General features: G+C 49.5%; 1 protein-coding gene across 3 annotated transcripts; it reads left to right on the top strand.

Moving 5' to 3' along the window:
* Window positions 1–2,271: 2,271 nt before the first annotated feature.
* On the top strand, window positions 2,272–8,762 carry LOC101109746 (HLA class II histocompatibility antigen, DM beta chain). Of its 3 annotated transcripts, XM_004018740.6 has the most exons (6): window positions 2,272–2,557; window positions 3,365–3,646; window positions 5,472–5,756; window positions 7,317–7,433; window positions 7,825–7,860; window positions 8,194–8,762. In XM_004018740.6, exons 1-6 carry the CDS (start codon window positions 2,503–2,505, stop codon window positions 8,205–8,207), a joined length of 789 nt encoding a protein of 262 aa, XP_004018789.2. In that variant the 5' UTR covers window positions 2,272–2,502; the 3' UTR covers window positions 8,208–8,762. The 3 variants fall into 3 exon arrangements, with proteins under 3 accessions (XP_004018789.2, XP_042092944.1, XP_060259560.1); XM_042237010.2 differs by lacking the exon at window positions 7,317–7,433; XM_060403577.1 differs by lacking the exons at window positions 7,317–7,433; window positions 7,825–7,860; window positions 8,194–8,762 and adding an exon at window positions 5,855–7,310.
* The last annotated feature ends 2,812 nt before the right edge of the window (window positions 8,763–11,574 follow it).

Genomic DNA, 11,574 nt, shown 5'->3' with positions numbered 1-11,574 from the left:
TGGAGTCGCAAAGAGTCGGACACGACTGAGCGACTGAACTGAACTGAAGTGAATTACCAACAATGCTCAAGACAGTTGAAATATTCTTTGGAGTTGACTAGAAGTGGGGACAGAGCTATGTGTGTAAAAACAAACACAAAAAAGTAGAGTCAAGAGGAAAAAGGGAAGGAAGAAACCACTTCGCTGAGCACAGGTCGCTGGGTTTTTCTGTCCAGCTTAATTCTAAAACCACATTCAATCTTCTCATTAATAGAGAAGTGAAATTGCCTGCGTTTCCTGTTGCTGCCTTATGGAAGGTTTCACATCTTTGGCTGCCTGAGCAGAGACCCAGGCACAAGAGGGAGCTCGCCGAGCCTCCAGAAGCTGGCGGAGGGCCACGCAGGGAGCATTCCAGTTCCAGGCAGGCTTTGGAGACCTTGATAAGGATCCCGAGACCTGGTTCCTAAGGTTAGGGTCACCACCTACCTAGGAGGAGAGACTTTCAAAGGGGAAGCGAACATGTGTGCAGGGGAACTCACACAGTTTTGAGGCTGTTGAAAGACAAAGTAGAAGAGACACTGGTTCAGAGTGGGAGGAACTCTGAGCATTGGAAAGAGAAGACTCAGAGGCATGTGCTGGCTCTTCCCGTTTTCCTTTTCTCAGCTTGGGCCACCACAGGCTCCTTCTATGTGCTCCTCTCAGTCCTAGGACAGTGAGTGTGTGGGCACACTCAAATGTTTGTGTGTGTGTAACTTGAAACCTTTGGTGTGAATCTTCAACTTGTTTTCCAAATTATAAAAAGGACCATTAACAGGACTTTTAAGATTAAATGAAATAGTGTGGCTCTCATAGTATCCGCCACAAAGTAGAAGCTCACTAAATTTTGGACTCCCCCCCACCTCCTCCGTTTTCGGTTCATTCAACACCCTTCACGGCTGATTAGAGAAGTTCAAGTGTAGAACAATCTTGTAACCAGGTGGGGTTGAGGGCGGGGGTGGTAGGAAAACACGGTCAGAGCATCAGTGAAGCTCAGCTAATTACACAAAACCAGCCTTTGGTTCCTGATATTCGTCTATATTTTCATTTGGAGGATATAGTTTCCCCTTTCCTCTCTTTTTCAGAAATATCATATTCTCTTGGAGTCAGGGACTTGGAGGGAGGATGGGTGTTAAGGGGTTCCCTCCTCATCCTCTTTTGTTTAGCTCACTATTAAGTCAAGTTCAAGAGCTTTCAGGAACCAAGCTGGGGAGAGGCAGCCCTGAAGACTGGTGGGGACCACAGGGAAGTCAACTGAGAGTTTTACATTTGTAATGGAAAAATCTACCAGTTGTATAGGTCACAGGTGAGAATGAATTGCCACGTGAAGTTTGTCTTTTCCTGGGGAAGAAGAGCAGGGAACGTTTATCTCATTTTCCTAGTGGCTTCACAATGCGAGGAGGGCCTGCCCCAAGACAGATGGGACCTGTCAGGGAAACACATAGGGGAATTTTGAGTTTGGGGGAGACAAGTGAGGTTTGGGCACTGGCTCATGACCAGCTATATATCAAGCAGATTAGTGGGGTTGCCCAGCGGTCTGCCCTGAGATGGTTCAAAGGATAGGGTGTCCTGGCTCCAGAAAGCAGAAAGGGGAAAATGAAACTCGTCTGGCTAGAACGGAAGAAGCAATGGGAGCCCAGGGAGGGACTGTTCAGGGCTGTGGCCCTGAGCTCTTAGGAACAGCGCCTCTTATTCTGCCATCTTGCTTTGAGGCCAGAAAAGAAGGGCCTCTTGTCCATCTGTTTCCTGGGTGACAGGACAGACCACGGGTTATGTAATCAAGGGTTAAGTTCCCCAGTAACTTCCCTTAAAGGAGCAAGAGAGGTGACCTTGTCTCAGTATCTGGGGAGACCTTGAGAGAAAACAGTTAGACGAGTGGGCAGTCTAGGCTGCATACATCCTGGGAATACAGGGTTATTTTCTCCACCAATCTAGGGAAATCCACCTGTGTGTGTTTGTGTGGGTGTGTGTGTGAGAGTTGCTCAGCCGTGTCCGACTCTGCAACCCCATGGACTGCAGCCCACCAGGCTCCGCTGTCCAAGGGAGTCTCCAGGCAAGAGCACTGGAGCGGGATGCCATTTCCTTCTCAAGGGAAATCCACCTGCAGACTGGTTGTTCTGTGGGATAGTAAGAGATCAGTTGCTAAAAGCCCAGGGCAGGATGAGATCTACCTGGTAACTGATGATGCTGGGCTGAGATGCTCAATGATTTGTCTCTATACTTGTCCCCGCCTACCTAGGCAGTCTGACAATTCTCAGTTTGGAACGCTCACATGATCTGGCAAGGAACAGGTTTATTATCTCGGGCCTTAGTAGCCCCAAACTGCTCATTTAGAGAGCATCAAGGGGCCCCGGGCAGTACCACATTCCCACTTAGTGTGTAGAGATACTCTACCCAGGCTGGAACTTTTGGGGTAGACGAAGACCCAGGGCCCCTGGAGGAGCTGGTCCAGGGGACCGAACTCCCCGTGTCTCCCCAGAGCAAAGAATGACTGTCCTCTTGCCGCTGCTGCTGGGCCTCAGCCTGGGCCGCACCGGAGCAGGTAAGGACTCTCCCTTCCTCTGCTCGCTTTGGATTGGGAGGTTCTGTTTTGCTATTGGATTCGGACACCCCAAAGCAGTCTATCTCCCTATTATATACTCCCACCACACTTTGTACTGTAGCTTTGCAGCAATTTTTTGAATTTATATTTTTAAATTGAAGTATTGTTGATTTACAATAACGCACATGTATAGTTCTCTTTTATATCCTTTTCCATTATGGTTTATCCCAGGATATTACTATAGCTGCCAGCGCTACACAGTAGAAACTTGTTCATCCGTGTAGCAAATTTAATGCAATTAAGCTGTGTAATTATTTGTGTGACAGATATCTCTTGCTGGAATGTAGGCAAAGGTGATGACGGCCCTGTTGATAGCTGCTGTGTCCCCAGTTCCTCGCGTGGTGTCTGGCACACGGCGAGTCCTCCAGATATACATGCGGCATGGATATTTAATAATGTATACAGCACAGAACAAGCCTGACTCTTTCCTTTGACCCCCTTTTCTCACTCAGTCATTGGTCTTACTGAAAATCTTAATCCTGGGAGATTGTTGTGTTTAAACATGCAAATAATTTTGGGTCACTTGTGTCTCCATGCTGAGTCTTCTGTAAAGAGGAAATGGGATCTAGGAACTTCTCTGTTAGGATTACCTAGTGCCTGCATCAAGACTTGCAGAGACTCCTGTTCATGAGCTTGGTGAGCAGATGATGCCTCAGGCAGGAATTCTGTGCCCTCCTCACCAGGTGTAACTGAGGCTTGGGCTCCTGCAGAGGACTCTGAGCTGCCCCCTTTCTCTGGCTCCTGCAGGTGGCTTTGTGGCACACGTGGAAAGCACCTGTCTGTTGGACGATGATGGGAATCCAAAAGAGTTCACGTATTGCGTCTCCTTCAACAAGGACTTGCTGACCTGCTGGGATCCCCTGCAGGCCAGTATGGTTCCTCGTGAATTTGGGGTGCTGAACGGCTTGGCCAAGTACCTCTCAGATTCCCTCAACAGTGACGATGTCCTGATCCAGCGCTTGTCCAGTGGTCTGCAGGACTGTGCCGTGCACACCCAGCCCTTCTGGAGCTCTCTGACCCACAGGACACGTAAGGAGAGAGGGGAGCAGAGGGATGGTGCGGAGAGGGGAGGCTGTGAAGGCTCCCTCCACTGACAGGGGGTTTAATGTGGGCAGAAAAGAAGCAGATAAATGGGAGGACCTGTGATGTAGAAAGAGAGGGAAACAAGGGGGTTGACAGGGATGGGGCTGGAATGCAAACTGGGTGGTGATATTTGAGCAGGCAAGGAGCTTCTGCAGGGAGAGTAAGAATGTTCTTCGATTCAGGGCATCTCAGGAGACAGATCCAAGTTCAGCCAGGGGTTGAACTGTCAGAATAACCAGAATGGCTTTCCCCAAAATGCTTGTGCCTCTGTATCCCAGGTTCTGGTGTCCCGGGTCTAAGATGGGCCCAGGCATGGGACAATTTGGAAAGCCTCCCAGGGAATTCTGAAGTAAAGTGAAAGTGAAAGTCGTTCAGTTGTGTCCGACTCTTTGCAACCCCATGGACGGTACAGTCCGTGGAATTCTCCAGGCCAGAATACTGTGGGTAGCCTTTCCCTTCTCCAGGGGATCTTCCCAATCCCGGGATCGAACCCAGGTCTCCCATGTTGCAGGCGGACTCTTTACCAGCTAAGTCACAAGGGAAGCAAACTCTTTCCCTAATCACTTGCATAGAGAATGACTTGAGATTGGTTAAAAAAAAAAAACAAAAACCAAACTTGAAGTTCTCTATCTTAAAAAGTATTGTGTCTCAAGATATCATTTCTCAGAATTGCCTGGGGAAGGTGCTTGTTAAAAATGCAAGTCCTGGGATTTCCCTGGTGGTCCAGTGGTCAAGAATCAGTGCTTCCAGTGCAGGGGGCTCAGGTTCAACCCCTGGTCAGGGAACTAGGATCCCGAAAGCTGCGTGGCACAGCCAAAAACAAAGACAGAAATAAATTTAAAATAAAAACATAAAAATAAAAATGCAAGTCCTTGAGAGCTACTGCAGATCTGTTGAATAAAAATATCCAGCGATGCAGGCTAGGGAATCTGCATTTTAACACAATATCTTGGATTTTTATCGAGGATTTTATTTGAAAGACACCCAAGCAAGCTGAAGGGTCACCTAGAAAAATAAATTACCAACAGATGGCAATATGAACGATCTGATGAATTGGGTCCACCCTCATCCAAATTTAAGAGTTAGTCCTGAATTAGTCTTGCTTCCTTAAACTATTCAGGCTTCCCAGATGGCACAGTGGTAAAGAATCTGCCTGCTAGTGCAGGAGACTCAGGAGATAGGGGTTCAATCCCTGGATCAGGAAGATCCCCTGGCGTAGGAAACGGCAACCCACTCCAGTACTCTTGCCTGGGAAATCCCATGGACAGAGGAAACTGGCAGGCTCCAGTCCGTGAGCTCGCAAAGAGTCAGACACGACTGAGCACGCAAACATGCCTTAAACTCTTCAAGGGAAAAAAAATACTTTCTTCACCAAGTTAATCTGTTCAATGTGATTTGAGGACAAGGGTGTTTTCCTACTTTTGCTCACCCCCACCTATAAGTCTGGATGACAATTTGCTTTTAAGTACTTGGAATGAATACAATGCCTTCTGAAACAGCTTGCAGTTCAGCCCCAGCTTCTACTTACAGTGATCAAACAGGATTTTGGAGGAAGGAGAAAGAAAGGAGCAGGGATGGAGTGGGAGACAGGAAAGAGTACAGAGGAGTATATTCCAGCCTCTCATTTTCAGAGGGATGTGTGCAGGCCTGGGGTGAGGGCGGGGAGGGTGGGTGGGCAAAATCCAAGAAGCCTTGAAGTAGGAGAGAAACCAGGTTGGAGGAAAAGCCAGGGTGGTACCCTCCTTCGTGACTGTTTCTTCCTCCTGTGCAGGCCCACCGACCGTGCAGGTAGCCAGAACCACTCCTTTTAACACGAGGGAGTCTGTGATGCTGGCCTGCTACGTGTGGGGCTTCTACCCAGCGGACGTGGCCATCACGTGGAGGAGGAACGGGCAGGAGGTCCTCCCACACGGCACAGCCTGGAGGGTCATCCAGCCCAATGGAGACTGGACGTACCAGACCGTCTCCCATCTGGCCACAACCCCCTCTTTTGGGGACACCTACACCTGTGTGGTCGAGCACATTGGGGCTCCTGAACTCATCCTTCAGGACTGGAGTAAGTGTGCAGCAGGCGGGAGGAATTAGCGTTAAAGCAGAGAGCTACTGGAATTCCCTGGCAGCCCAGTGGCTAAGATTCTTCGCTTCCACTTGCAGGGGGCCCAGGTTTGATCCCTGGTCAGGGAATTGAGACCCACACGTGCTGCTCTAGCGTGGCCAACAAAAACAACAAAAAGCAGAGACCTACTGCAAGTGGGTTGGAGAAGGCAATGGCAGCCCACTCCAGTACTCTTGCCTGGAAAATCCCATGGACAGAGGAGCCTGGTGGGCTGCAGTCCGTGGGGTCGCTGAGTCGGACACGACTGAGCGACTTTACTTTCACTTTTCACTTTCATGCATTGGGGAAGGAAATGGCAACCCACTCCAGTGTTCTTGCCTGGAGAATCCCAGGGACGGGGGAGCCTGGTGGGCTGCCGTCTCTGGGGTCGCACAGAGTCGGACACGACTGAAGCGACTTAGCAGCAGCAGCAGCACTGCAAGTAGGTGGTTGTAAAAAAAAAACACCGGTACTTTGGCAGAGGGAGGAAGCTGTAGAGAGGTCCACGGTACAGGGAAGAGAGGGAGATGCTGAAAACGAGCAAGTCTGGAGGAACTCGTGGAGCGTGCTTGACCAGAGATGGGGCCAGGGGATACTGGGGCATAAAGAGTTAATCATCCTTGCTGTTGCTATGGTGCTGTGGTTGCTGTTCTGCGCTTGTTGGAAGGTGGGAGGGGAGCCTGATTGTCTTGAGAAGAGGATGTTGATTTGGTAACCATATTTTCAGAGCCCCAAATTGTGATGCAGTATTCTAGGATCTTCAGATTTCCACTGTTCCGTTGTCAGGTCAGGGATGGGAACTGGAGAAATAAAGATCGCAGGAGAGCGAGGAGCCTCTTGGTGTCAGAGAGGGGAAGCCCAGGCCAACAGATGCTTTGATGTGCACGTTTGAGGGCTACCGCGTCAAGCCAATCATCACTGTTTGAACCCTAGGACTGGAAGTAGTTAAAGGAAAGGAATTTGGGAGGGGCACAGGATTCAGACTAGGACCAGTTCCAGGATGTGGGGGCTGTGGAGGTGGGATAGACACAGGTTCTGGAAGGACCCACGGCCAGTCTGAAAGCGGACAGGCAGAGACACCTAAGCCCTCGGATAGCAAGGAACTGCAGAAAGGAAAGGTGGAAAGACAATTTAATGGGAAAATGCTCGAATAAAGCAGTCAAGGGAGCAAGTATTGTCACCACAGGCAAGTGAAGAGAGGAGTGGGGGGCCCTGCATTCTCCGGTCAGGGTGCCTTTGGGGTGAAGAAAGAAAACGGGAAGCCTGGAGGGCCCTACGGTCTCAGAGAGCATCTGGAAGCCGGGGTACAAACCTGGGGAGAGGGGTTCCTCAGGGACCTTCAGGAACAGAGGCCCACGGGACAGGGGTTTTGAGGAAAGGCCACTTGCTCAGGCCTGGATTGCTGTGAGCCCCGGGCCCCAGATGAGCACCTCTGAACCTCTGGGCGGAGGTCGCAGTCAGCGAAGGCGCTCTGGGGACCAGCTCTGGGAACTGGTTGCAGTTCAGTTCCTGTGTCCGCAGCTCCTGGGCTGTTGCCTGTGCAGGCGGTGAAGGTTTCCTTGTCTCTGGTAACGCTGGTCCTGGGCTTCATCGTCTTCGTTTTTGGTCTGCGCAGTTGGCAGAGAGCCGCCTCCTCCGGTGAGTGAGCCTCCCGAAACGTCAGACCCAACCTCTGCCCACTTTGTGTTTGTGACTGGCTCTCCCGTGGCGTCCCCCACTGCCATGGAGGAGACTTTCATCCACCAGGCCTGTCCTGGGCGGGAGGGATCAACTGAGAGATGGGGATCGGCATCTACACACTGCTATGGATAAAGCAGATCACTAACAGGAACCTGCTGTATAACACAGAAAACTCCCCAGTACTCTGCAGTGGCTTAGATGGGAAAAGAATCGAAGATGAGAGGGGTATAGGTAGATGTATGCACTTTGCTGTACACTTGGAACCAATACAACAGCGTAAATCAACTATAGTCTAATAAAAATTAAAAAAGAAAAGACTGTCCTCAACGCAAATATTTTCTTCTCCTAGGCTACATTTTCCTCCCGGGGTCCACTTATCCAGAAGGTAATGTTTCTGTTGGTCTGTGCACCTCCTGGTCCCTTGGAGGGGGAGACAGAGGGCGTTATCTCTGGTGCTGATGGCGGGGGCGGTGCGCGTCTGCTGGGATCAGGCTGAGTGTGATTGAAGCCGCTGCTGTTGGGCTCAAGAGCAGAAGGCAGGAGCACCGGCCTCCTCCACTTCTCCCCGACAGTGTGTCTGAAAGTGGCTTCTAGTGCTTGGTGATCTAGAATTTTCCACCTCACTGTGTTAAGGGCTCTGGCATGGATGGTTATAGGGACAAACGATGGGGTCAAGTTGGCTCGAAGCATTATTATCTCCTTTTCCTTTCTTCTGCAGGTCATCACGATTGATAGAGGCCGGACCCTACAGCTTTCCCTCCACGTGAGGAGGAGGCCTGAACTCTTGGGGATGCTGCTGGGGCCCTCCACATCTTCTTGGACCCTGTGGTTTCTCTATTTAATTCTTTGAATTTCCCAGTGTTCCCTGTGTGAGGGCTTTCCTGGTGGCTCAGCTGGTACAGAATCCGCCTGCAATGCGGGAGACCTAGGTGTGATCCCTGGGTTGGGACGATCCCCTGGAGAAGGGAAAGGCTACCCACTCCAGTATTCTGGCCTGGAGAATTCCACAGATTGTAAAGTCCATGGGGTCACAAAGAGTTGGACACGACTGAGCGACTTTCACTTCACTTCACTTCCCTATGTGAACCTTAGTAACTTGGGGAAACTCATTCCTGGTAAAAATATTCTGTAACCAAGGTGCTGTCCATAGGCAGACCCCAGGGCTAAATATCTGGGGTGAATATCATCTGGGGAGGAAGGTTAAAGACCCTCTTGGGGGCCCCCCTGTGTCACAGAGGGCGTGAGTCACTGTTGATTGTCTCTGAGGAATAAACTGGTGGAATCCTGTTTTTTTCCATGCTTTTTCCTGCGGTCCTGGGGAGGGACATCGGGCAGTCGGGCTGGGCTTGATTCGCTCCAGTCGGTGTTTCCTCCCATTTTCCCATCTGGACATGACAGAACTGGGGGCTGTTTTCTGCTGGATAATTCATAAGAAGACTTTAAACTTTGGTGGGAGGGAGTCACAGAGTCAGAGATAGTAGGAGGTTAACAGTTTTCTGAACTCATAAGGGATCTTAATGAGGCTTAAATGAGTTCATACTTGTAATTGGCCAAGAACATTACCTGGCACCCAGCCAGCCCGCCTCCGTGACGTTAGCTGTTAGCGGTCACTCTACTTTCCGGGCCAGGCTTCCTACCAGGTGCTTTATTTGCTCTGTTTCATTTGATCTTCATCACAACTCTGACAGACCCTCAGGCAGGGCTCAAGGGGCAGAGCTCAACTTCAGATCTGAATTCTGGGCCGTTACTCCTTCCACAACCAGCATGGGAAAGGGACCGCAGCTCCAGCGCTTGTCACGATGTGGGCAGTGGGCTAGGTGCTTTATGCTGTGTCTCATTCACGCTCCACAATCACCCGGTAAGGGGGAAGTGGTCTGCCTCCAAGTCCCAAGATGAAAGTGAGGTTCAGAGAGGTTAAATAGCTTGCCCAAGATTGAACAGCAAATTCTCTACAGGATGTCAGTTTGCCTGAGCTGGAAGTAACTAGGCTGCTGTGTTCTGAGGACTTTCCTGCTGGCGCACACACCATTCTTCAGAGCCCTCCTTCCATTCCCTCCACCTGAAGCCCATGGGGCATCCACCGTTTGGGACTGGATTTCACACAGGACAAGAGGGTGCTTTAAAGAGAGCTGAGCGCCGAAGAATTGATGCTTTTGAACTGTGGTGTTGGAGAAGACTCTTGAGAGTCCAAACTGCAAGGAGATCCAACCAGTCCATCCTAAAGGAGATCAGTCCTGGGTGTTCATTGGAGGAACTGATGTTGAAGCTGACACTCCAATACTTTGGCCACCTGATGTGAAGAGCTGACTCACTAGAAAAGACCCTGATGCTGGGAAAGATTGAAGGCAGGAAGAGAAGGGGACGACAGAGGATGAGATGGTTGGATGGCATCACTGACTCGATGGACATGGGTTTGGGTGGACTCTGGAGTTGGTGATGGACAGGGAAGCCTGGCGTGCTGCAGTCCATGGGGTCGCAAAGACATGACGGAGCGACTGAACTGAACTGAACTGAACTGGAGAGGTGCTGATCATTCCCAGTGAAGGGTGACACCTGCTGGACCCAGGTGGCATTGTCTTTGGAATGAGAGTTGGAGTCTAGAAAGAAACCAGAAATGAAAACACATACTGGAGGAGTTTAGCCTGACAGAAAGTTGTGGACAGAGAACAAGCGGTTAAGAATGCATGTCTGCCAAAAAGGAAAAAAAGAATACATGTCTGTGTGTGGGTGTCTATGTAGGAACATGGTAAGCAGAATCTGATGAGCTGCGGGAAGGGGTCAGAAGACAGTGTGCGGAATCTTCCTGGCTTGTCTCCGTGGTGGTCTGTGTGGGTGCCTGGTGGGTGGGGTTGGGTCCCTTCCTCCTTGCATGGTTTCTGTCCTGATGGGGGCCTGGAGAACAGTGGGGATAGCACTGATCGTACAGCCTTCATATCCAAGGCAGGTGCTCAGGCATAAAAAAAGAAGAAAACAATTCCATTTGCAGCAACATGGATGGGCCTAGAGATTATTTTACTAAGTGAAGCAAGTCAGAAAGAGGAAGACAAATACCATGTGATACCACTTATATGTGGAATCTAAAATAAGATACAAATGAATTTATCTACGAAACAGACTCACAGATACAGAGAATGGATGGATGGTTGCCAAGAGGTGGGCTTGGGAGAGGGACGGTTTGGGAGTTTGGGGTTGGCAGATACAAATTATTGTATATAGAATGTATCAACAAGGTCCTACTGTAGAGCCCAGGGAGTTATAGTCAGTATCCTGTGATAAATCATAATGGAAACGAATATAAAAAAGGAGGCATATATATAAACTCCGGGAGTTGGTGATGGACAGGGAGGCCTGGCGTGCTGCAGTCCATGGGGCTGCAAAGAGTCGGACACGACTGAGCGACTGACCTGAACTGATGTGTGTATGTGTGTGTGTGTGTGTGTGTGTATGTGTATAACTGAATCACTTTGCTGTACAGAAGAAATTAACACAACATTGTCGAGCAACTATGATTCAATTGAAAAAAAGAGTAGGTGCTCAGGGTTTGTCTAATCAGTGAATTGATTTCCACTACGTCCATGCTTTCCCCAGAAAGATCCTTGTGATCAAGGCACCTCTTCTGGAAGGAGTTTCGCCAGAAAGTCAAGGAAATGGGAAAATGTTCCTGAGTTCAGAATGGCTCTTCTCTGAGCTGGGCCATGTAAGGTAGGAAGCAGTTGGGTGCTCTGTGCTGTGATTGGTGAGTGTAGGCTCAGACACAAATCCCTACAAATTTTATCAATTTTATGTTTCATTGAAAAAAGGTTTTTATAGGGACTTCCCTGGCAGTGCAGTGGTTAAGACCCCAGGCTTCCACTTCAGGGGGCTTGGGTTCGATCCCTGGTCAGGGAACTAAGATCCCAAATGCTGTGCACTGCAGCCAAAAAAAAAAAAAAAAAAAAAAGGAAACAGTTTTATGTAACATTTAATTAATTAGCCTGTATATCATGTAAATAATCTATCACCTCTACCCAACTCTGAGCTTCCTTTAAGAATTTGCCGTCTGAAGCCTTGCCATATCCTTTCATTTTCACTTTTCCATTCACTGTTCTTGCTTTTGTTT

Source organism: Ovis aries, chromosome 20 (genome assembly GCF_016772045.2).
Source record: "Ovis aries strain OAR_USU_Benz2616 breed Rambouillet chromosome 20, ARS-UI_Ramb_v3.0, whole genome shotgun sequence".
NCBI classification, from domain to species: domain Eukaryota; kingdom Metazoa; phylum Chordata; class Mammalia; order Artiodactyla; family Bovidae; genus Ovis; species Ovis aries.
This window is presented reverse-complemented; position numbering and strand designations above follow the sequence as displayed.

Bases quoted from the DNA above. Each gene is read 5' to 3' on its own strand.
- LOC101109746 (XM_060403577.1), top strand. From the start codon at position 2,503: ATGACTGTCCTCTTGCCGCTGCTGCTGGGCCTCAGCCTGGGCCGCACC. The intron at 3,647-5,471 runs GTAAGGAGAGAG...CCTCCTGTGCAG, and splicing joins CTCTCTGACCCACAGGACAC to GCCCACCGACCGTGCAGGTA. The intron at 5,757-5,854 runs GTAAGTGTGCAG...TTCCACTTGCAG, and splicing joins ACTCATCCTTCAGGACTGGA to GGGGCCCAGGTTTGATCCCT.